This window comes from Cynara cardunculus (genome assembly GCF_001531365.2).
Source record: "Cynara cardunculus var. scolymus isolate 2C chromosome LG 8, CcrdV1, whole genome shotgun sequence".
In the NCBI taxonomy this organism is placed as follows: domain Eukaryota; kingdom Viridiplantae; phylum Streptophyta; class Magnoliopsida; order Asterales; family Asteraceae; genus Cynara; species Cynara cardunculus.
In genome coordinates, this window is record NC_037535.1 from 17,795,267 (window position 1) to 17,821,711 (window position 26,445).

The following is a 26,445-nucleotide window of genomic DNA, read 5'->3' on the forward strand; positions in this document are numbered from 1 at the left end:
TCAAATCAAGATTTCTCTGGTGGAGTCATTTCTTGTCGCAAATATTCACTAATGCGATGACTTCTGACTATCTACAAAGCAGGTGGTCGCCCTGTGATTAGTCGGCTCGCATAGCGGGTTGGATATCCAGGTTAATCAAAAAAGAAAAGAAAAAAAGAATCCATGGGTTCGGGTTATGGTAACTTTCTTTTTACAGCTTGCAAGAAAAAGAAACCAAGTACAAAGACTTTATGTACAACTCTTGCAAAGCCTAGTAGTATTAATGTATTGGATCACCTTATTTTTCTTAATTTTACATGTAAGTTTCTACAGATAATTATGAAATTGCAAATTTATTGAAAACTGGAATAGATTAGAAGCTTCTGGTTTTAGAATTATTACATAAAATAGTAAAAATATGTAGTTCATTTTCCACTGAAACTACAAATCTTAATGAAACTAGTAAGAGGTAAAATGCAACCTCTGAATGTAAAAGGAAGAAGAGTGGACCATTTATGTCAAAAGACACGGTCCTTCTCCATGGTGTACGAAACCAACTTCGAGCGTCTTGTCATCTTCAGTTTTTATGCTTTCACGTCAGATTTATATTATATGGTGGACCATTTCGTATTTGTTTATAAAAAGTAGGATTGGTTGTTATCTATACTATATTATAAAACATTTGATAAAAACTCTTAAAAATTATTTTTTATGCAAGAAGTATTGTTTATTGATTCATATTACTTAAAATTCAAGATTACACGTAATTTTGCATAAATACAACTTATTAAAACTCCATTTTTAAATTCGTGTAACTAACTGCAGATAAACATGATCAAATACAGAATAAACATTCATTTTGAATATAGAAAGTCTAAATTATAATTAAGATACTCATTTAATTCTAACAGAACATTTAATTATTATCTTTATAAAAAATTATATTATTGAACCAAAAATAAATTACTTTGTTATTAAAATCTAAATTAACATATAATAAAAAATTGAATTAAAGAAGTTACACCAAAAAAACAAAAAACTATTAAATAGTTAATTTGATGCTAATATTGATTTATTTTTTTCAAAATTTTATGTTATTTTCAAATTTATATTTCATTAAAAAATAAAAACACTATCATTTTTTTCAAAACCACATAAAATCTATTATATCAATAGGGACAAAATAAAAACTAAACATTAAAATAAATATTTATCTCGCTATATTATACGAGTAATCTTCTGGTTTTTATAAAAAGATGTATTTTAAAGCTATTTTTATAGTTTTTTTTTTCTTTCGCAAAATAAAATTCGGTTTATTAATTTGCAAATTCTTCGAGTATTTAAGTTGAGGTGAGAACCATAAATGACCCATCGGGAGCATTCCAGACCCGAAGACAACCCGACACCACAAAGAAAACCTCCCCCCTTCTTTCAAGCTTCAACGTCAAGCACGCAGTTTCGTCAGTCTGCAGTGCTAGAAGAGTGAAACCATGGTGAATAAGAAGGTGGGGATACCTATGAAGCCAGCGGCGAAGGAGCTGAAGAGCCGGCGGCAGAGTAACGTCGAGCGTTCTTCATTATTCGCCCGCCGCGAGGCTGCTAAGGTCTTGAGGAGCGTATTACATGGAGACACTCAGCGTAGAGCCGTTGGCTCCATCAAAACCCTCGTTTACAGTCCTTCCATCAGGAACAAGAAAGCTACATTTGCTTTAGTCTGTCAAACCTTAAAATGTGAGTTTCAGTGTGCTATCTTCTTTTTAGCTCTTATACTTGACTATGAATGTCTTTTTATACTATTTTCTTAAACTTGTTTCAGCTGTGAACCCAAAATGGTTTTCCTTGCTTTATTCAACACAACTAAGGCTCCTTAAATAGAGTTTACAAGACAAAACATAAAGCATAAAAATAGCCCATGATAAACAATTGTGAACAGGAAAAACTGCTAGTTCCTAAAGACCAGCACATATTTGACTTATTCAAACAATGAGCAACAATTAAAAAGGATCTTATCATACCCTCCCTTAAACTTACTGCAGAGTGCAGTTAGTTTACATCACTCATGTCAACCATCCCCATCTTCTTTCTTAGCTTCTGAAAAGCTTCCAACTTCAAGGCTTTAGTCATCAAGTTTGCAATCTGCTGCTGGGTTTTGACAATACACTAAGCTGATTTCCTTTCTTTTGCTAGCTCTCTCAGAAAGTGAAAATGTATCCTGATAGCTTGCACCTCCCATGTACCACTAGATTTTTGGATGATTCAATTGTAGAAGTATTATCACATATGATAGTAGTACCACCCTCTTGACCATGATCCAAATTTTTCAACACTTGTCTCATCCACACAGCTTGACAGGCACTTGCAGCAGCAGCTATGAACTCTGCTTCAGTAGTAGAAAGGTTCACAATTGGTTGCTTCTTGGACATCCATGAGACAACTCCAGAACTCAACATTAAAACATATCCAGAAGTACTCCTAGAATCATCTTCATCTCCTGCATAATCTGAGTCTGCGAAGGCTACTAACTCATTGTCTCCTCCCTGCTTATAGAGGATTCCATAACCCACAGTTCCTCTTAAGTACCTCAATATTTTTGCAGCTTGTAAATGCAGCTCAGTAGGCTTTGACATATATCTCCTAATCAAACTTACGCTGTACATGATGTCTGGTCTAGTGGCGGTGAGGTACATTAAACTTCCGACAATTTGTTTGTAGTGTGTATCATCCACTTCTATCCCACCAACATCTTTGCTGATTTTGAACCTGGAACGATAGGACTTTTCACAGGTTTGCTTTCTGACATTGCAAATTTCTTTAGTATATCAGTGGCATACTTTCTTTGACAAATAAAGATTTCTCCAAGCTTTTGCAACACTTCTACCCCAAGAAAGAATCTCATCTTCCCCAAGTCTGTCATGTCAAAGGCTTGCATCATGGAGCTCTTGAATGCCACCATCATTCCCTTGTCATTGCATGTATAGATTAAATCGTCAACGTAAATACTAACAACCAATATTTTACCTCCTATGCCCTTCTTAATGAACAAGGTTTGTTCATTTGGGCATCTTTGAAATCTTCCCGTATGAAATGTCCTTCTATGCGGCTGAACCAAGCCCTCGGTGCTTGTCTTAGCCCGTACAATGCTTTATTCAAATTGTAGGCCTTGTGTTCTTTCCCTTTCTTCACATACCTCATTGGTTGCTCAATGTGTACATCTTCATCCCATTCTCTATGGAGAAACGTAGATTTAATGTCCATCTGAAAGATGTTCCATCCTTTGAATGCTGCAAGTGTCACTATCATCCTTACTGTATCCATGTGAGCAACAGGGGCAAACACTTCTGTGAAATGGATTCCCTGTTGTTGCGAGTACCCCTTGGCAACCAACCTGGCCTTGTATTTGTCAACTTCACCAAGTTCGTTCAACTTTGTTTTGTAGATCCACTTCACATCGATTGTTCTTGCATTAATAGGCAGATCTGTGAGCTCCCAAGTTTAATTTTTTTCGATTGAACTTATTTCACTATCCATCGCTTTCCTCCATTTTTCATGTTGTACGACCTCCTCGAATGAAGTTGGATCATCATTGATAACATCTTGTATCATGTAAGCCTCTGCTTCCTCGTCACTCATTTCTTCTCCACTAATAAAATCTCTCATCCATGTTGGCTGCCTCCTTTGTCTCCCTTGTGTTCCAGGAACTTGTGAGCTGCTCTCACCATTTCCAACTTCACCATTACCCTCATTATTAGTTTGAGAGCTGCCCTCACTGTTTTCTACAAACTCCATATCACTATCCTCATTGTGTTCATCACTGTTTTCTACAAACTCCATATTAATCCATATCACTATCTTCCCATATTAAATCTTTCTTTATTTGTTCTTCATAATCTAAACCTTAATCCCAAGAATGTCGTTCATCAATACAACATCCTTACTTACCACTATTTTATTTGTCTTGGGATTAAATAATCTATCCCTTAGATTCATCACTAACCCCCAATAATACACACGGAAAGCTTTTGTCATCTAACTTACTTCGTTTAGCATCTGGAATATGAGCGTGAGCCACACATCCCCATATTCTGAAGTGGGCAACAAAAGGCTTTACTCCCGACCATGCTTCTTGTGGAGTCTTGTTCATTACAGCAAGCGTAGGGAATCAATTTAGTAGATAGACATCCCACATAACAGCTTCCGTCCAAAATGGCTTTGGCATCTTCATTGCAACCATCATACAACGCACCATGTTCATCATGGTTCTGTTCTTTCTCTCCGCAATCCCGTTTTGGTGAGGGGTGTATGCAGTGGTAAGTTGACGCATGATGGCATGTTTCTCACAGAAAGTCTTGAAGTCCAGGGATGTGAATTCTCCTCCTCGGTCTCTCCTCAAGCATTTGATCGACCCTCCGATCTTTTCCATCATTTGTTTGAACTTCTTAGAAACACTCTAAAGCTTCGGACTTTGCAACTAACAAGTATGCCCAACTCTTTCGGCTAAAGACATCAATGAGACAAAAAATATACCTTTTTCCACTATTAGATGCAGGATCGATCGAACAACAAATATCCGCATGGATGAGTTTCAACAGCTTCTTTGCTCTTCATTCGCTACTTTTTGGAACAACATTGCGGTGTTGCTTGCCTTTGAGGCAATTCGTGCAGGTAACTTTAGTGACTTCAAGTTGTGGCAGACCTCTCATCGTCTTTTTGGTTGTTAGAGTTCTCAACCCCTAGACAATTCGTGCAGGTAACTTTAGTGACTTCAAGTTGTGGCATACCTCTCACCGTCCTTTTGATTGTTAGAGTTCTCAACCCCTTGTATCTCAGATGTCCATATCTTTGATGCCAAAGAGACGTGGGATCTGAAACACTACTGTGGAGACATGTTTCAACCTGTTGAATTGGGTTAGTCATCTTTTCATTCAACAAAACAAACATCCGGTTCGTACTCATTTTAGCACAAGCAAGTAAACCTTTTTCTGCATGATATATGTTGCACGCTTTATTCTGCATGTTACAGAAATTCCCTTCTCTTGCAGCTGACCAACACTTAACATATTGTTGTTGAGTTCAAGAGCATAGTATACATCACTCGCCACAAAATTCCGACCATTAAACACCAATCTTACACTGCCTCTTCCAACTACATTCATTCTACTGTCATTCCCACATTTGGCTTAATGCTTAAACTCGGTTACCAGATTAGTGAACATACCTTTATCACCACACATGTGGTTCGAGCAGCCGGAATCAATAAACCAGGCATCCTTCTTCCTTGGCCCATGATCTTCAATATATGCCATCGGCAAAACATCATCTTATTGATCAAGTTCCGCATAATTTGCCTCGTTGCTCCATGCCGGACATTCATATTGAAAATGCCCACGACCGTGACATTTATCGCACTCCACATCTGTCTTGTTGAAGTATGCTCTTCCCCTTCCTCGACCTCTTCCTCTTGGAGAAAATCGGCCCCACAATCCGTTCGACATACAATAATGTGTTGAACTACTTCAACAAGTCTGCGCGGGATAGCATTTCTCTCCTGCATGTCCATGGAGTTTTGAAAAATCCAAAACATCAATAAACGTTGGTTACATTTCTTTATGTTATTTTGCCTCTGGTTCCAAACTTTTCCTACACCTTCAAAACATGATTCTCTCCTTCATATGCCCTACAAAATTTCTGCTCATGGACCATCACCGAACTTTGGAGTTCATCGACATACATCTTGGTTGTGTCTTTCGGTTCTTCAATTGAAACAACCACATACGTGAATTTCTCTGTTAGGGTTCGCAAGTTTTTCTGCACAATCTTGGAATCTGGCATCTCCTCTCCGTTGCTCCTCATTTTTATTCGACACCGCCATTACCCTAGCGAAATACTCCGAGATGGTTTCATTGCTTTTCATCCGAGTATATCGAACTGTCTCCTAAGCGTATTCAGAAGAGACCTTTTCACACTCTCACTACCGCCAAATTTGCGCTTCATTGAATCCCACACAATCTTTGCCGTTCGGTGATCCAAAATCTGCTCGGAGACATTACGATCGATTGCTTGGAACATGTAATGCTTTACTAGATAATCAAGTGTTCTCTTCTCCTCAATCAGCCTTTTCTGAGCCGCACTCAACTCTATTCCCGGTGGTGGTTCTTGAAATCCTTCAGCGATCAAACTCCAAAGTCCCTTGGTTCTCAACAAGTTCTCCATAAGCTCACTCTAGTGATCATAGTGACCATCAAAGGTTGGAATTTTGGTGAGGGATTTGTCGTCACTCATCTTGCCTTGCAGATGAACCACTCACTAGAAGTTGTTGTTTTAGACTTTTCTATCAAGGACCCTGTATGGCTCTGATACCAAATGTTAAAAGACAGAAATGAAACAAGTAAGCTGTGAACCCAAAAATGGTTTTCCTTGCTTTTTCAACACAACTAAGGCTCCTGAAATAGAGTTTATAAGACATAACAGAAAGCATAAAAATAGCCCACGATAAACAATTGTGAACTGGAAAAACGGCTAGTTCCTAAGGACCAACACCTATTTGACTTATTCAAACAATAAGCAACAACTAAAAAGGACCTTTATCAGTTTTCTCGCATCAGTGGTTGTCATTTGTATGCATATAGTTGAAAAGGAAATACTATTTTTTGTCTTATTATGATGGAGGCAAGCCTGAACAAATAAGCAATAAGAAAAATATGGGCAAGTCACTTGGGTTGTAATTCATATCATACTTGATACTCCAAAAGTCAAACTAGTAAGCGTGCAACGGCATGTACAAGTTGGATTTATAGAGAAAGATAGTTCTTTAACCTTTTCTTGATGTGTAATGTAACATAGTAATAATATTTTTCAATTGCGAGTGTTGGAAACTACATATACCTACCCATCCACGTTTTAATACTTTTAAGTGTTTATTTGATGTATGTATATGATTGAGTGATAATCTTAAATACAAAAATAGAGGATAAGGTATGTGTGGTCAAGAAACCAAACATAAAAAGGCTCATCCATGGTGAGTTTACACTTGTGTCAACAAAGTAGGCTAATTATGTAAAGCATAAATGTATGGTACAATTTTGATGAAGATGGGGAGTTGTACTTTGGACGATCAAGGATTGGAAAATTGCATAATAGTGGAAATAGTAAGAAAAACCAGGTGTATGAACCTTTTAAACCTAACTCCGTTAGATGGTTACTTCATTGATGAAATTTGTTGTTTGGTTCCGATATATAAGGTTTGAACTTAGAGTTATATGCACTAAGGATTGGAGAAGGATATTAATTTTGGTCGTAGAATAGTTTTTATCAACTAGAACAATATAAACTACCATCATTTCACAAATGTTTGATCACTAACGATAAATATGATTGTGAACCACAAGGGTGGTGCCTGATTGGTTTGAGCTCCAAAGGTCAAAAGTACCGGGAGGTCACAGGTTCAAATCCAAGGAGGAATAAAAATCCCCTTGTGGCCACGGAGGTTCAAATGCGGTGACCCCGGGCTATCTGCAAAGCAGGTGGTCGCCTTGAGGCTAGTCGGCTCGCATAGCGGGTTGGATATTCAGGTTAATAAAAAAAATGATTATGGGATTCGTCTATATTCGTTAGATGGGAAAACGAATGGCCAAGTACAACAACTAGCCAATGTATGCCAGGTTCAAGAGTTTATTTTTCCATTGCTTGGCTGGATAGGTTGGATTTTGTGGCCATGATATGGGTCACTCTAGTGCTAAGATATTTTTGCTTAATATCCGTACACAACCGTTGCTAGCTTTGGGGTTGGTGTTTACATATAGAATCTTGTAACCAGAATTAATATGATAGTTTATAGAATTGAGAGGAAAMMWKGSMAARRRGRWKGRWTTTKRKKKRAAMYKKWAWKSMMATTTTCATATACATAGATAGGTTAAGTGTTTGTTTATGGTATGGTTAATAAATATTAATATGATTTATTGGGAAGAATCAGACATGGATGTGGATTGATGCATGCCTAAGCAGCTAGTCAAAYCTCATGGAGAAGGAAWTTGAAGTAGAGTGGAATGTAGCAGCCATATTCTAGCAAGAAAGGATGAAGTACCCTGAGGCAACTGCTGCATCATATTCTAGCAATAAATATTATGTATATGTACATGTAAGTATGTTTAGGACTGGAAGGCAACCAGCCCCWAATGAGAAACCTTAAGAGGACAGGAATACACTTGCTGTCCTTCCTTRGCAAGGAGTGATGAGAGTCTKAGACAACCTTTTTGATTCAACAGCTGTATGGTTTAGTTTCTAGGCATACCAGTGAAGCGAGTGTGCATTTTGCGCAAGTATAAATGAATATGGGCCTTATGCAAGGTCCACCCCCTAGGTGGGGGAGCAAGAAGKTATACGCATTAAGGCTTTTAGCACAAAAAAGGTGAAGGCAACTGTCCACAGACCTGTGCAGTCGGTGATTGAGAAGACTGCACTTAATCGAGTAAAAAGCATTTTAGCTTAGGCACCCTTGCAGGGTGTATACCATTGTAGGAAAACGATAGCAGCTTATCTCCCTTCCATTCCATGAAATTTGCTGGGTACAAATATAATCAAAACTCTCCCTTGTAGTAACACTATCACCCTTGAATATGAGAAAATTGAAGCATATTGAGAGGAGTGGGTTCTAGTCCTAAGCTTTAATCAAGGATTACATGTCATTCTTGAGCTTCAATGACTGGTCATGTGGGATATTGTAAGTTTCTATTTACTTCCATGTTGACCCTTTTGTTTGTTTCATTTGGCTATGATTTGGATAAATTAATTTAATTACTGATTACTCAAATTTTAAAGGAGGGTCGTTGTGGTTTATATTGAGCTACGGATTCTGTGTATTATAATCAACTATTTTTATCATACATATATGGACATGGATGAAGTGAATATTTTATAATTGGCTCACTTACGTTGGTGTCAGTGCAAGAATGAGTGTTGCATCATTGAGTGGCCTTTGCAGCTTCAAGGCAAGATTACTGTTATTCTATAAAGGGAAAATTGCACCAAAATGGAACTAACTTTGCCCTAATTTCTAATTTTGGGAACAAACTTTCGAAAATCATCATTATAAGGGTTTGAAGCAAAGTTTACGTTTACTGAACGGGTCTCGTTGACTGGTTGAGAGGTAACATGTCACTTTAATATGATGTGGCAAATCATAAATTAACAAAATATTATTTATCATGCCTCGTCATATTTATTTTACAAAGAATACAAAATAAAAATCAACAAAAATAAATAATGCATGCAGACACCAAACCATCATCTTCTCCTTTTTCCCCTTCTACCCATCTCTGCTGCCCTTTCTTTATTTCCCAGCCACCACTATAACCAACGGTTCAACCCCCACCTTCCCCGATTTTTCCTGCCAGCCTCCCCTCCCCTGCTCCTTCCTCCTAGGCGAGTCCAACCCAATAATGGTAGAAGGGAGTACAAGTTAAAAACAGTAGTATGGTGGAGGTGCTTGGGATTTTGTTCGCGTTTTGAGAACTCAGTCACCACTCACTGATGAAATTGTTTCTGTAGCAAACAAGAAAGGAGAATGGGGATTGAACTTCTCATTCGGGACTGAACGAACACAAATTAAGAAGAGATGATGGTAAACCATATACACAACACATAGAGATGCAACTGTTCAGAAACAGTTTTGGCGGGAATAAGGTAACCGTCAACTACCTTAACGAATATAACAGCCATAGTCTCCTAGGATGATTTAGCTTATAATTTAAAAGAGAACCCAAAATGGGTTTGTGTATGTGCTATGTTTGTAGGAAAGGAAGATGATGGGGGTTTACCGTTTATGCCGGAGATGATGTTAGGGCAGAGATCACGGGACCGGAGACGTGTTTACTGTGCGTGTTATATATATATATATATATATATATTGTATTATATAATAAGTGAATAATATAATTTATAGTGATATATGTATAATATTATATTATGTTAAACATTAAAACACTAGTGTGTTATGCTTAAGAACTTGTACATTCAATTCTTTTTATATTAAAACAAAAATAATCAAAATGTCCGAAACTTATGAATTTTCAGTTAATGGTGTTAGAACAAACTACCTGTTTCAGAATCAAATGTGAATTTTTTGTTGTGACATGTCATAATTATTGATGCCATGTGATCATTATGATTTTTTTGCAAATGTAATTATGATGTGGAATCTTACTTGGCAAAATATTGAGCCAGTAATCCTTAGCAGGTTAAAAGGTCAACGAGACCCTTAAATATACACAAACTTTGCTTCAGACCCTTAAATGGTGATTTTTAAAGTTTGTTTCCTAAAATAGAAATCAGTGCAAAATTGGTTATTTTGATACAATTTTTCCTTCTATAAATATGACATTCCTACAAAATATAGAACAAATACCAAAGGCCTTTGTAAGTGATTGTGCGTGGGGATAAAATAACATTACGTCACTACATGATAGGGTAAAGTTTTTTAAATAGCAACAAAAGGCATTTCTMAGTGATTATGCTCAGATGATAGATGTCAATAAATGTCAAGTTCTGGAAGAACTATATGATCTCACATGTAAGAATGATGATCAATGTTACAACTATTACTATTTCGATGTCATTCATACTTAATTTTGCTGACTATGATTTATTAAGATGTGTCGGCTATTGTTGCTTTCATGACACACTCTCATTTTATGGGCTGTCCCACTGTGCTAATAATTGTTTTTTATATTGATATTTTCTAGTCACTCTTGCATAAATGTATTTATGCCCCCTGTGGAAGTCTAACTGGTTAGAGCTGTTGTTTTGCAGATCTTGCGGTCATCAAGGATGTATTGGAGATTGCTAATGTGTTAAACAGCAAATGGAAGGTAAAACTTCAGAAACATATGTGATCTTGATGTGCCATACGTTGTCATTTCTTATTGCTTTTTTATTGTTCGACTTTTTTGCTCCTGTGTCTTTCTCTTAATGTATGTTCTTCACTGGTGTAATATCATAAGATGCTAGACTGTTGCTATCTGGAAGAAATTTTGAACACCAAAATATTCTATCAATTCAAGGGTTTGTTTGTGGGCTGGGGGACTTGGGCTGTTATGATGGCATCCTGGGATGGGGAATGAACATTTATTTCATTCTGGAAGTTTCTTACAGATGGCAATATATCTGATGAATTTTGATTTGGCTTGTTTAATCACATAATATCCATAAGCCTATGTTCTTTTAACTCTGACCTTAACTTTTAAAATCAACTAATTTATGAGTATTTCTAATCTTTTGGTGGCAGAGGCAAGGGGAATTGATGTACATAATTACCTATGACATTCTTTTTGGACAGGTACCATGACTTTCTTGGATGTTACATTATCTTTTTCATTTTCTAATTTTTTTCTTTGAAATGGATGTTATACTATCTATTAGTTACTGTGAATAAAAGCAACAAATATTGCAGTAGTCTCTGTGGATATTTTGTGTGTGTGTGTCATGCATTAAGTTTGCCTTTGAGATTTGCCATTCATATGCAGACTATTTCTTCAGTTACATGAATCCCTTTTGATGTGAGTTTGAAGGGTTTGCTTGTCCATAACAGGAGATAATATCCATGCACTTAATCCTTAAATGTGTTCCTGCTAACAGCATCTAGTCTCATGCTCTGATTGTAGTCACTTGACYGTCCATCTAAGMAATGCCCATTGGATTGGRATTAACTCATGGGCTGTAGCTTTTAGRACAAAATGAACATGAGTTCCTATCACAGGTTGTTTAGAGCCTTATATTATGTCATTTGGAAYATTTATCTCTTTCTATAGCGCCTATAGTCCGTGTATGCTTGTTTTTATGTGTTCTATTTGTAGATTGGCTGGTTGACCTTTTTCAAWWTTTATGGTGTATTCTAAACTATTTTTGCTATAAATTAAAGATTATGCAGAWCTTTTTGTTTGCTATTGTCTGTAATATTTTTGCAATTGATTGCCATTGTAGTGATTTTAATTTTGTATATTACCTCCTGAATTACAGTGGATACTCTTAGAGTATATAGCCAAATAATTGGCACTTTGGTTGCTGTGTCTTTTCTCTAAATTGATAATCTACATGATTTCAACACTTCATAGGATGCATCTCTAACAGGAGATGCAGAAAAATATCTCATCCTCAGGAAAGGTCCACTACAATCAGCTCKTGCAAAGATTTTAGYAAGGAAGGGAGCAAAAAATGTAGAAGATTTGATGGCTCAATATCAGATTCCTGGTTTGTGGTTTTAAGCTTTTTTTTCCTCCTGCTAATGTTCTATTTACTTGTTTTTGTGCTACTATGTTCRKCACGATATTTATGATTTATGGTTTATGTTGCAGATGTTAAGAAACCTCGCTTTGTCCGTGTTAATACTCTGAAACTGGATGTTGAAACTGCTGTGTGTGAACTAGGCAAAGAGAATGAGGTAGCCTCTTCAACATATGCATATCATTCATGCAACAAAGATGGTTTTTTTTATCCTTGTTATTAGCAATAATGTCTTGGGTCWCTCTATGCAGCAATGAATATGGCTTTCATCATTCTCTTCTCTTCTAGTTAGAGGAGGGATTACCTTGCTGTGATTTAATGCTAATGCTTATGAGCATTATTTGAGGTTTAGGGTTGGTCTGTGTACATTAGGGGTGCTCAAAAACCCGATGAACCCGATCAACCCAACCCGAATTTTAAAAAAAATCCTCAACCCGAGGTAACCCGATGCATGATCGATAAAAAAATTAGCCAACCCGACCTTATTGGGTTGCAATCGGGTCAGGCCCAAAAAAACCCGACCAACCCGACAACCCGATGAACCCGACCTTAACTTTAGCTTTGAATTGTAGATGACAATCATGACATGACCAACCTCAACGTCAAGAAAGCGAAAGCATCGAGGTTGGAAACGTCTAAAACTATTGTTGTTGATTATTGTATTATCATTTGGTTTAAACATTTTTATTGTAATATCTAAATATTTGATGAACTTGCATATTATCTTGAATGGTCGGTCGTATTTCAAAAGAAAGTTTTCTTTATTTTTATGTGATTTTACATTGTTTAAACACAACCCGATCAACCCGATCAACCCGAACGGGTTGGGTTGGGTTGGATTGAACTTTTGTTTGGGTTGGGTTGGGTTGAAAATTTTCAAACCGCCAACATTGGGTTGGGTTGTTAAAACGGCTCCAACCCGATCAACCCGGGCCGTGAGCACCCCTAGTGTACATCCCACCTCCTTGACCCTGCTTTTGAGTGGGATATACTGTGTGCCTTTGGTTCGGTTATGACCATTATTTGTATAGATCTCAAAGTACAGCATAAAACAAAGAAATTATTGCCAAGTGAAACCTTGAACTTTTTTAATTTTGAATATATCATCACAAAGCAATGAATGTGGCTGAGAACATCGTTAAAAGGTGCAAACTATTATACTTCAAATACTTTGATAMRTGAACTCTTTAAGTAAGTGAATCACAGATCCTATTTTCTAGAAATCGGTTGTAGCAAAGCCTATAGAACATTTTTAACCTGTACTTCCTCTTAAACATATTTTTTGCTTCATGGGGAATGTCCACTTAATCCTGTCATTCTAAGACTCTTAGCCTGTGAAATGTTAGAACTTAACAGCAATAATTAAGGCCTGCATAAGAAGATCCTGTAGATATTTGATGTCAACCTGTATACAGCCAAGTGTTTCTGGCTTTCTGCTCAGTGTCACCTTGTATTTCAGCTGGCAAGGTCTTGCACAGTACTTTATATCTTTCGCTTTTCTGATTTTAGTTATCTTGCTTGCTTACTTTATTTGCTTATAATTCTTTCCAGGTTCATAAGGATGACATGATTCCTGATTTATTGGCTCTCCCACCTGGTACTGATTTGCACAATCATCCTTTGGTCATAGATGGGAGTATTTTTATGCAAGTAAGTTAAGAGTTTCTCATCATGCTTTATATGATTATCTGTACGACAAGGTTTTATCATCCAATACATCCATTGCACAAGAATTGCAACAAGTTATTCTTCACCTGTATAAAGATGGGTGTTTAAGTAGTAGGCACCCTTACTTCAGAAAGTAGTACTAGAGTGATCAATTCTACATCACATCGTATGAATAGGAGTATTATATTGTTTTACTAGGAAGAAATGCAACAATAAATAGGCCATGTAAGTTTACAGATATGGAAAAAGTTATATATAGATTTTTCCTGATCTTTATCTCTTTTGATCTATGATTACATTAATATAATTCATTGTGTCTCAGGGTAAGGCAAGCTCCATGGTAGCAGTTGCCCTTGGGCCTAAATCAGGATGGGAGGTTAGTTATTCTTCGAGTATAAATGTATTAGTGACTGTTAAAGATTCTTATGTTAGCTTCTAGTTCGAATAATCTACAAATATTTGACTCTTTTTTCCTTGTTAAGGTTATTGATGCATGTGCAGCCCCTGGAAACAAAACTGTACACCTTGCTGCTCTTATGAAGGGAGAGGRAAAAATTGTTGCTTGTGAACTTAACAAGGATAGAGTTAAACGTTTGGAACACACCACGAAGTTGGCGGGCGCTGCTAGTATCCTTGTTATTGCTTTTGCATCTTGAGTGTGTGTATAGGTATGCATGTACATACATGTACATATATGCGCACTTCTGTGAATTGTTTACGATATAAATGATAACACGCGTCCAAAAGATTTATCTAAGTATATTTGTCACATTCTTTTCACTAATCATCTATTTACTCTTTCCATGCTTTTTACATGGTCATACATGGACTCCTAATAGCACGCATTCTAGGATGAAGATCTTTTTTATCCTTCAGAAAGTTATTGTTTACGATAACAAGCATGTTTGAGGAGGATGTGGGCTGAGCAGAGGAGGTCCAAGACATTTCAGAGGTCATGAACTCTGATGGGAGTTCATGGAGACATAGGATTAGGGTAGCAGATTATGGACCTACATGTAGCGAGTGTGGGAGGGGAGATTGGAGAAGTAGACAGTGAGTCGGGGGAAGGGTTGGAGAGCCTTAAGATGGATAGAGGAATGTTCAATTTTCATACTTTTTCTTATATGATTCTATGTTTTTTTTTTTGCACTTGTTTAACCTTTTTTTTATGCTTTATAGTCTTGGTTTGCTTACATCCCATTTCCCAGACCCTACTCTCGAGTGGGACATTTAGGTGTGTTAGGTTTGGTTTTTATGCACGTCTAAAGGATTTAACAAAGTAGATTCTTTCCAGTAATCATAGCATGTATTCTAGGATGAAGATGTAATTCTTCTGGAAGTTATTATTGGTAACTAACTATATGCTTATTCTAGGAGAATTTATGTCAGTCTTCTTGTAATCTCTTTTAACTTGCAGTTGCAGGTATAAGGAAAGTAGGAAGTTCGATTTTTTTTCATTTGTGTAATCTTTCCTCGTTAGTACTAAGCTCGCTCAGTGTTGACCTTTTGGTCTATAGTTGTAAGATTGTGTCCCATTCAGGTGTACTTTATTAATTGGAATTCATTACTCTGCTTTGGTACATCTTACATGATTTATAGATGTGGAAGTTTTACACGAGGACTTCTTGAACTTGAATCCCAAAGATCAATTGTATTCCAAGGTACGTATTGATTTGGGTTGCATATATCTTACTAAGAAACATTTGAAGTTATCTTTCATGTGAATGGCATCTGTAAAAGAACTAGGCAGAGCATAGCAATTAGATTCTTGGTTTGATGCTACTAAATTCTATTTTTACTGCCCAATGACTGTTGCCTTTCAAAATTCTATCCTATTGTAACTATTAATACAGAACTGAATGAGAGTTCAATTTCTGCTTGCTTTGAGAATATTGAAATGAACGTTGACTTTTTGTTTGGCATAACATCTTTCTGTCGTTCGTATTCTGGATTCTTTTTTATCTACTTCTAATTGTCTACTTTTAGGTCCGTGCCATACTTTTAGACCCTTCATGTTCTGGATCTGGGACCGCTGCTGATAGATTGGATTATCTGCTCCCGTCACATACTTCAGGTGAATTGCTAGCCGTCCGCATCTTAATCACGTATCAATTAAAAAAACATGATGGTGATCTAACACAACAATATACTTGCCGAAAGTTGGAGAAAATGAACCCTGTATTCTTCTTAAGATCAAATGACTGCTTTAAGTAGAGTATTTTTGAACTCTGAACATACAATCTTAGGTCTAAATCTAATTTATTGCCTAAATTGTGTTTCTTTTGGCGCTCTCTTTTGGGGAAGGTGATGGTGATGACATAAGCCGACTCATCAAACTTGCTGCTTTCCAGGAGAAGGCACTAATTCATGCATTATCTTGTAAGTTGGAATTCGACAAACTCCAAAGTTACAATGTTATGTGCAAATTCTACTGCAAAGTATGGTTTCTCATTTCCGATCTAAAAACGTGGAACCATATCATGACATACCCAGAAAATGATCACTAGAGGTGGCCTTCTGATTACTACAAAGAATAAAGATGAAGTAAAAATGAATTCAATAGTAAAAGAGTAAAATGTTCTTTATGACGTGGTAGCATCAGTTAAAAACTGAAATGGATCATCAAGACTAATTGCATGAATTTGAAATCTAAGATTTTCATCTGATTATGAAATTATATCATTATGTCTAGAGAAGTTCATTTCTGGTGTGTAATTGTTGTATATATATTTTTATTTTAGTTCCAGCAGTGGAGAGAGTGGTCTACAGCACATGTTCTGTTCACCAAATTGAGAATGAGGATGTCATCAAATCAGTCCTACCTCTTGCTGAATCTTATGGTTTTCAACTGGCAACCCCATTTCCAAAATGGCCTCGTCGTGGTCTCCCGGTTGTTGAAGGATGTAAGTTTTGTTACACTTCAGTAATACTCTCTCCATCCCAAAACAAGTGTCCACATTTCTATTTTAGTTTGTCCACTTGCAAAAGTGTACTTCCCAATTCTATTATTAATTATGGGATAGAGACGTTCATTACGTCCTCTAGTATTAAGGGTTTAATTCTCATTTGGTTAATTAAGAAGTGTAGTACTTGCAAAATTTAAAAAAAGTGTGCCTTTTTCATTGTGGATAATTATTTTGGGATAGAGGGAGTAGCCATTTGTTGAGTAATGCATGGAGACTTCCTCCGAATGGATATTTTTGTCATTTTTTAAGTTTATCTTTTAAGTTTACATTTCAGACCTCCATACTGAAACTTTCTGATCAATCTATCTTGTACTCTCCTTGATCCACTTGATTTTCCATGTTAAACTGTTACATATGCATGCAAACATCTTTCAAAATGTGATGAAGTTCAATCTCCCTTCATTCCAAAAATAAATGCACATTGCACATTTGAATATCTAGAATATTTCCCAAGAACGGCAGTGTAGAACAAATTTTTGGATGAAATTCGATATTATTAATAACTTCTAATAATTGCTAATCGGCAAATAAGTCGTTTTTAAAAAGTTACTGTTTCTAAGGTAGCGTTTGGTACACATACATGATTGGATAGGACAAAACTGCATGGGACAAGAGGGTAAGACTGGACGGGATTGGACAAGTGTTTGTCTAGTGTTTGGTACGACTAGGAATGGATAGGACAGAACTAGACAACTTGCCCCAAAAGTAATTTGATGATTTTATATACCATATAATAGTTATAATTAACACAAATAAAGTAAATAATTTAATTTATAAACATTTTTTACACAATTTTCATATACATAAATACATACATATATAATAGTGGTGGTGGCGATGGGTGATGGTGGTCGGTTTCCTATGGTGGTTGTGGAGGATGTGAAGACGATAGATAGTGGTGGTGGTAGTCGACAATGGTGGCAGAGGTAGTTGTGGCCGTTGTAGTGGAGGTAGTCTGGTTGTGGGTAGTAGTCGTCATAGCCGAGGGTGGTGGTGGTCATGGCGGAGGTGAGGTGACCTATGGTGGTTGTGGAGGATATGAAGATGGTGGATAGTGGTGGTGGTGGTGGTGGTGGTGGTGGCAGTCGACAATGGTGGCGAAGGTAGCTGTAGTGGAGGTAGTGGTGGTGGTGGGTAGTAGCCGTCGTAGCCGAGGGTGGTGTTGGTCATGGTGGAGGTGGGCGGTCTATGGTGGTGGTGGTGAGCAACAGTCGTGGTGGCCAAGGATGGTTTGGTGATCGACAGTGGCTGTGGAGGTTGTAGAGGAGGTTGTTGTCGTAGAGGATGAGGTAGAGGTGGCCCACAGTGGTAGTGGTGGTCGGGGGCCAACAGTGGTTGTGGAGGTGGCAATGCACAATGGTGGTCAGTGGTCGACGATGGTGGAGGTTGTTGTAGTGCAAAATGAGGTGGAGGTGGCCAACGGTTGTCGTCTATGGTGGCGGCCGCAACCACTAGCGATGGTGACCACCAAAACAAATACCATATTAAGGTTATATATTAAACGAAAGTAGATTAGTAACATTTTAGTTTCTACCTCATTCTTGTCTCATCTTGTTCCACCAAAATAAAAGCCGTCCCACCGTGTCTCAGTTCTTGTTCCTGTTTCATGTCACGCAAAACATGGACAGCGAGTTCTTGTCTTGTCTCATGTCGCGCCAAACGTGGGACAGTGAGTCTTGTCTTGTCCTGTCCCCTCTCATGTACCAAACGCAGATAATGGCTGTTAAAGAGGGAAATGTTCCATTTATTTGGGTTGGAAATTCATGCCATTTTTGAAGTATATATACTCAGCATGTTGTTTTTGTACATAATCTTCAGCACAACATCTGTGTGGGATTTAGTAGGTTCGTTTCATTTGTTTTTTCAGCACAACATTTACTCCGAACGGATCCTGTGGAAGATAAAGAGGGCTTCTTCATTGCATTATTCACAAGGAACACCAATCATTTTCCTGCAAGTCCTCAGAGAGACATTTCTCCAGAGGAAGGAACACACGAAGCTGGTAGAAGATGTCATCGCCGGAAAAAGTTTGCAAGATCGCTCCCATTTGCCAAGATTTCCGGATTTTATCTGCATAGAAATTCAACGATCCGCAGAAGGTAATTCTCAATTTTGTTTACAACACATTTTGACAGATGTTCTCTTTACCCCCAAAAGGTTGAGAATATGTAATCATGTTTTAGGATCATTGTTGATCTGCAAATTTTGAACCAACGATCATAACTCCTTTTTTTGGTTATTACTTGTGGGGTTTTTGTGATGTTTTATATTGGAGGATGGGAAATGAATATTTATGTAGGGGCCGTTTACCAAACACTTACCCGGTAAGTGCTTACCGGTATTATTTACTTACCGGGTAAGATTTTAGTCCACCAAAACAACATCGTATGCAACAAAATACCCGGTAAGCGCTTACTTTAAGATGGAATATATCAAGATGGTATTAATGAATAATCTAGAGAGGAGCAACCCGGTTAACAAACTGAGTCTCATCGGACAGGACATGGAGCAATGAAGTAATTAGCCCTAAAGTAATTAGCCCTATGTGGTAGGTCTGAGGGCTATCACAATCAAGTGCGAAGTAATTAGCCCTATGTGGTAATATGGTTAGCTAAGCCTTATCTGGCTACTCCTAGAGTAACGGTACAAAGCCATAAGCAGTACTCCTCCTTAAAGGCATCAATTCGGGAGCCCTTTTGATCCATTAGGAATATCAGGGATAAGAATTAGGAGCTGCTTTTCTGGCCTCTTTCTCTTCCTCTTTTTCTGCTTCTGTTAGGACCTGCCCTAGAAGATCGCATTTTTGACTTGAGCACCGTCAACTTGGGTCGAATTAATAAATGGATAGGGCTCCACAACTTCAGTCTGTCACCATCCCATTTCGAGGACTTACAGAAACAAGTGGGTTATCTTTCTGCAAAATTGTGGAACTACGAGATTACCCCAAGGATGCCTTCGGCATCCAAAGTCTGTCTGTACAAACGATCTAGACCTATATTCGAAGTTTCCTTGGGGTTGGTAAGGCGAAATGGCATTCTAACAGACCGGTAGACTTGAACCTTGTTTCTAATTAAGAAAAATAACTCTCTGTATAAATTCTTCTAGTTTTAACGACGGAACCGGTGTTGATCAAAGACATCCTATTTCAGTGGACAAACTAGCTTTCTAAACCCCCTTCACCCCGCTCGTGAAGTGGTGTGAATCCATTGATGAGAAGGGGCTAGGGAAAGCTTTGAACTCCTAACAACTAACAAATAACAAGCTTGTAAACACATTCAAATAAGGTAATTCATAATTTATCAACAAAACTAAAATAAAACTATTTTATTTTTAGGGAAAATTGCACCAAAATGAAACCAACACCTAATTTCTATTTAAGGGAACCAACTTTCAAAATCGTCATTTTGAGGAACCAACTTGCACCTGATTCTTATTTTGAGGAACTAACTTTCAAAATCCTCATTTTGGGAACCAACTTTCAAAATAATTATAGAAAAATAACTAAAATTCGTTTTTTTTTCTAAAAATTAATGCAATAAAATATATTTTTCATTTAAAATCTCGTTTTTTTAATTCAGATATCAAATTGAACATTTAAAAAAAATCCAAATTACCACAATAAAAATTGTTTTTTACTAATGCAAAAAATCAATTTAATAGAAAAAAATTAATTAATGCAATAAAAAATAAATATTAAATATCATATTCAAGATTTTTATATCTAACCAATTTGTATCAATTAATTTTTTTTCTATTAAATTGATTTTTTTTTGCATTAGTAAAAAAATAAATTTTATTGTGGTAATTTGCATTTTTTTTTAAAATGTTCAATTTGATATCTAAATTAAAAAAAACGAGATTTAAAATGATAAATAGATTTTATTGCATTAATTTTTGGAAAAAACGAATTTTAGTTATTTTTCTATAATTCTTTTACAAGTTGGTTCCCGAAAATAGGAATCAGGTGCAAGTTGGTTCCCCAAAATGACGATTTTGAAAGTTGGTTCCCCAAAATAGGAATCAGGTCCAAGTTGGTTCCCCAAAATGACGATTTTGAAAGTTGGTTCCCTAAAATAGGAATTAGGTGCAAGTTTGTTCCCCAAAATGACGATTTTGAAAGTTGGTTCCCTAAAATAAAAATTATGTGAAAGTTAGTTTCATTTTAATACAATTTTCCCTTAATTTTAAATAAAGAATATTTTAATTATAATAACACTTTGAATTAAATAATTATACCAAAAATGAAATTTTATCATCTTTAATTTGATAAATATATCAATATATTTATTTCGAATTTTTTTTAATATACCGCATGTTTAAAATACCAAAACATGTTCAACCAATTATGATTTTTCTTTCAAACATAAAATTTGAACTTCAATAGTTTAATAGGAACGGGTTCAAACAAGAAGTTAAACATTTTACGAGAAAACGAAAAGTTTTAATTTTTTTGATTAACCTGGATATCTAACCCATTATACGAGCTAATTAATTCCAAGGCAACCATCTGCTTTGCAGACATGGGCGGACCTACCATGGTGGTTGTCACCGTATTATTTCTCCGTCGAAGAGTAAAACAAAATTAGGTTCGTGAAAGGTGCAACCGTATTAATCTGTTGTGTGTCATCGTATGTATTTTGAAACTACAATGAGAACAAGTTTTATTTGGTAGAGTTGGTTTGCAAGGCTTTTATTCCACTCAAGACCCAAATTCAAATCTTGTTAGTGTTATTTTCTTAGTCAAATAGTGCTACCGATTGAAAAAAATTCCGTATATTTGTTTTCTTATAGTCAACCGGTGCTATTATTTGAAATTTTTTCGCTATAGTTTTTTCTTATAGTCAAATGGTGTTACCGTTTGAAAAAGATTCTGGGTCCATCCCTGTTTGCAGATAGCCCGAAGTCACCGTATTTAAACCTCCGTGGCCACAAGAGGATTTTTATTCCTGCTTGGATTTGAACCTGTAACCTCCTGCTACTTTTGACTTATGGAGCCGAGCTCAAATCAATAGGCACCACCCTTATGATTAAGTTTTAATATTAATATATTATATATGATTACACGCATGATATATTCATTTAATATTAAACATTGATATATAAACACTTAATTATATATATGATTAAATCATTCAAATAAATGTGACTTGGGATCATGTGAGACCAGCCTGTTTTCGTGAGGCCCGTGAGACCAACATTTTACACTTGAAACTTCACAGCAAAATGCTGTGAAAGTGACTTTTTAAAACCTTCACAGTGTTTTTGCTGTGAAGGTTACGTGTAAAAATGTGGTCTCACATGTCTCACGAAAACAGGCTGGTCTCACGTGAACCCAACCCAATAAATGTAATCATATATATACGATACTAAAAGTTAACACTTTCTCACAAAATTATTAACTAATAATAATAAAATAGAATTTTATATGCAAAGGGTGTTTGTCATCTCTTCTACAAAAACTGTTTGCTAGGGTTTAAGGGGTTATATCAACATTCTGTGGTATCTCGGCGACTATACCAAAAACCCTAATTTGAACCTGTGCCGTCGTCGTGCCACCCATTTCTACGACTTGCTTTCCATCCCTACCCTGTTTCTGACCACTTTATTCTTCATTTAATTTGAATTATTAAGAACGATGGTAGCCCCACTCTACAAGAATCTTGAGCCGACCATGGGAGATAATGAAGAAGACGTTGATGCTGATGCTGATGTTGATGTTGATGATGAACAGAATTGGGAAGATTGGACTGCCGAGGGAGAAGGGGAAGACGATGACCTGGAATTGCTCTGTTTATTTTGTGATTCTAAATACAGTTCAGCTAATTCACTCTTTGAACACTGCCATTCGAGCCACAGTTTTGATTTTGGAAGCATCAGGACGACAATGAAGTTGGATTTCTATGGTTGTTTCAAGCTTCTCAACTATGTTAGATCACAGGTAACACGTCAACTGTTAGAACACTTTAAGCAGACAAATTAATTGTAGTTTCATTGCAAACTAACCATTTTATTTGCTAAATTGCAAAAATAGTGAACTTCTTGCTCAACATCTGAGTTTATGTCCACCATCATTGCACATTTTGGGCATAAATTACTGTGGGCTTTGATTCTGCTGTAATATTTGTTTATTGCTTATTATTACCAGGTGGCACGGAATCAATGTTGGAGCTGTGGAAGTATTTGTCAGTCTAGGCAAGAGCTACAAGATCATTTACATGAACAATCAGGTTTTGAAAGCAATAATCTTCCATGGGACAATGACATGTACCTCAAACCATATATGGAAGAAGATCATCTTTTGTATAGTTTTGGTGAAGATGAAGAAGTTGATGATGATGATATAAGATCAGCTGATGAGGACCTGGCCAGGATTATAAAGGTTTTAGGAAAGACATGCATTGACGACAGAACTGATTCAGAAACATCTGCTTCTATTTCTAAGTTTCTTGAATCCTGCAAGGAGAATGCAGTGACTGAGGTTGTTTCTGTTTCTAAAAACAATGGGGCGAGCTATTCCGACGGTGCAAAGGTGAACTCTAAGAATGCAAAACTAGGCAGTGCCCATGATGGAGTGTCAGATGATAAAAAATCAAATGATTCTTCTGTGAACCCTGCCGATAGTGAAATCATAATCGTGAATAAGAGCTATTTTGGCTCATATGGTTCATTTGGTATCCACAGAGAGATGATAAGTGATAAGGTACCAGTTACTTTTTGAATTATCTGCTCCTTTGTATAACTCGATAATTGCTTCTAAATTTGTTAGTAAAAATGAGGGTAAGCATGTTATGTTATGTAGGTAAGGACGGATGCTTATAGACAAGCTATTGTAGACAATCCATCTCTTATAAAGGGTGCTGTTGTTTTGGATGTTGGTTGTGGTACAGGGATACTGAGGTAAGATCCTTTTGTTTTTCATACTTGATTCTTTCTTCCATTCGAACTATCGAGTATTATTTTCCTTTATTTTGTTAGTGCTTTCTTTTGTTGTTACTTGATGTTACACAACTTATACTTCTAGAGCAACATGTAACTACATTTTTTCAGATAACGTATCTCACAAAAGCTCCATGTTGGAAGAAAGATACACGTGTGAAGATTCTTGTGTATATATTGTATTACTAGTTTTCTCTCCTGCTATATATGAGACATTGAAGGGAATATGATTAAATAATCAAGAAAATGTAGCCACAGATAGCATCATGTTTGCATTTGCAGCTAGATTACTCGGTCTCTATTGCAATTTCCTAACTTCAATTGCAAGTTTGCAACATAAGCAAAGCTGATGGAAAATATTTTACCAAGCATCATATGTGCATGTTATACATATATTATATCAACTGTGGCTTAACCATAGACAAGTCTAGAGGATGGCAACTTATCGTATTCTAATTTATATTTTCACTAGTCTGTTTGCAGCCCAAGCAGGGGCCTCAACAGTAAATGCAGTCGAAGCAAGTGATAAGATGGCTTCAGTAGCCACTCAGGTAATTTCGTTAGAGTTGTTGTCTCTTCTTATGTGTTTTTGTATAAGGATCATCTCCTCCACTAACTTTTCTTGGTTGGAACTCTGCAGATTGCAAAAAACAATGGTCTTCTCTGGAATCAGGAGCAGGGAAGCGGAGTAGTTAAAGTTGTCAATGGCATGGTTGAAGATCTTATTGTATCTGGAAAAATTGAGCCCCAAAGTGTTGATGTTTTAGTGAGTGAGTGGATGGGGTATTGTCTACTTTATGAGTCAATGCTCAGCTCTGTGCTTGTTGCTCGAGATCATTGGTTGAAGCCTGGAGGTGCCGTTCTTCCTGATACAGCTACCATGGTTTGTAACTATAGACTTCTTAATCTTATTGAATCCTTGATCCGAAAACGGGTGTCTTAACTGTTCTGGTTTCCTTATGCTTTAGTTTGTTGCCGGATTCGGAAAAGGTGCCACCAGCATCCCTTTCTGGGAAAATGTTTATGGATTCAACATGTCTTGTATCGGTAACGAACTAGTTGAAGATGCTTCTCATATTCCGATTGTTGATGTTGTGGATGGAAACGATTTGGTGACAAATACTGCACTTCTCCAGGTTCATTAGATTTGTTATAATTTTCTTGTTAAAACTAGTTTTATTAGAGATTATGAAATTGTAACTTATGAACATGTCTTTTGTCGATTTTGGTTCCAGGTGTTTGACTTGGTGACTATGAAACCCGATGAAGTTGATTTTACCGCATCTGTTCAGTTGGAACAAAAGTCGTCACATTCGGCAGGCATAGAATCAACCGTAACCAAGTGTTACGGAATCGTCCTATGGTTCGAGACCTCGTTTACAAGCAGGTTTTGCAAAGAAATGCCTACCGTTTTGTCGACATCGCCTTATACCCCTCCAACACATTGGTCTCAAACGTTACTCACTTTTCGGGAACCAATTTCTTTATCCAAAATGTTGGTCAATGGGAGTTCTTCAACGGTTGGCACCGATGTCGCACCAGCAGTCAAAATCGATTCACGCATCAGTATAGCACGTGGGGTCGAACATCGTAGCATTGATATTTCACTGGAGGTAACAGCTATTGGGTTTGATGGTCGAAAACGCCAATGGCCTGTGCAAATGTTTCATATGCGTTAGAATTTAACGTTTTTGTAATGCTTAACATTCGTTATTTTCTCGTTGATTTCGAGTCACGTATTTCAAAATACGTAATAGACATGCAACACTTTCGTAAATTTTGAAATCCAAAATGATCGGCATTGCTGAAAGCTTTGTGTCGGTATTTTATCTATATCAGTAGGTTAACGATCAAAAGGATTATGAAATAGAAAATCTTGAAGTATTGTTTGGCTGACAATTTTTTTTCTTGTTATTGCAAACTCGTTATATTTTGTAGGGGTGTTCAAAAAACCTGAAAAACCGAGTTGAACCATTCGATCTGATATCGGAAAACCCGATAACCGAAAAATCCAAAAATCGGGAAAAACCGAAAACCAAAAAAACAAGGTTGGTTTCGGTTTTGAATTAGAGGTACTTGCTACTGCTAGTACCAAAAACGAACCGGATGTAATATAATATAATATAATAAATAATAAATTTTATATTATCATTTATGCATTTATTTGTTAACCTAAAGTTTAAAAAAGTAAAATATTTTACGGTTTGATTTCAAATATTTTGGTGGATGATTAATTTAGTGTTTGAATTCGTTTTTATTTAATGATTTTATTGTTTGGAATGATTAAGTCTTTGGATAATTTTTTTGGAACAAATAAGTCTTTGGATATTTCAAAACGTATTAAATAATTGATTGTACTTTCTAAAACATGTTAGATACATTCTTATGACCTATATAACTGGTTAATGTGATAAAATAATAGAAAAATTCTGAAAAAACACAATGGACTTTCATATTTTGAATGATTAAGTCCCTAAAATTTTTTTTTAATAAAAAAAAATACTTACATCTATAAAATGAAACAAATATACCAAACAGTAGATTTTTAAATTAAAAAATAAAATATATTTTGTCAGTGATTTTTTAAATTAAAAATAAAATAAAAAATGATTTAGAAAAAATT

At 36.4% G+C, this 26,445-nt stretch overlaps 2 protein-coding genes across 4 annotated transcripts; both read left to right on the forward strand.

Moving 5' to 3' along the window:
- The first annotated feature begins 1,378 nt into the window (after window positions 1-1,378).
- Window positions 1,379-19,129, forward strand: LOC112517408 (probable 28S rRNA (cytosine-C(5))-methyltransferase). Of its 3 annotated transcripts, XM_025124836.1 has the most exons (13): window positions 1,379-1,710; window positions 10,783-10,841; window positions 11,258-11,308; window positions 12,084-12,219; window positions 12,324-12,409; window positions 13,804-13,902; window positions 14,243-14,296; window positions 14,403-14,547; window positions 15,520-15,581; window positions 15,907-15,994; window positions 16,225-16,299; window positions 16,662-16,823; window positions 18,754-19,129. In XM_025124836.1, exons 1-13 carry the CDS (start codon window positions 1,470-1,472, stop codon window positions 18,987-18,989), a joined length of 1,494 nt encoding a protein of 497 aa, XP_024980604.1. In that variant the 5' UTR covers window positions 1,379-1,469; the 3' UTR covers window positions 18,990-19,129. The 3 variants fall into 3 exon arrangements, with proteins under 3 accessions (XP_024980604.1, XP_024980606.1, XP_024980605.1); XM_025124838.1 differs by lacking the exon at window positions 16,225-16,299; XM_025124837.1 differs by lacking the exon at window positions 11,258-11,308.
- Window positions 19,130-22,389: 3,260 nt separating this feature from the next.
- LOC112516118 (probable protein arginine N-methyltransferase 3) lies at window positions 22,390-25,655 on the forward strand. The gene is made up of 7 exons (XM_025123127.1): window positions 22,390-22,824; window positions 23,032-23,586; window positions 23,686-23,783; window positions 24,295-24,373; window positions 24,463-24,705; window positions 24,791-24,958; window positions 25,058-25,655. Exons 1-7 carry the CDS (start codon window positions 22,522-22,524, stop codon window positions 25,499-25,501), a joined length of 1,890 nt encoding a protein of 629 aa, XP_024978895.1. The 5' UTR covers window positions 22,390-22,521; the 3' UTR covers window positions 25,502-25,655.
- The last annotated feature ends 790 nt before the right edge of the window (window positions 25,656-26,445 follow it).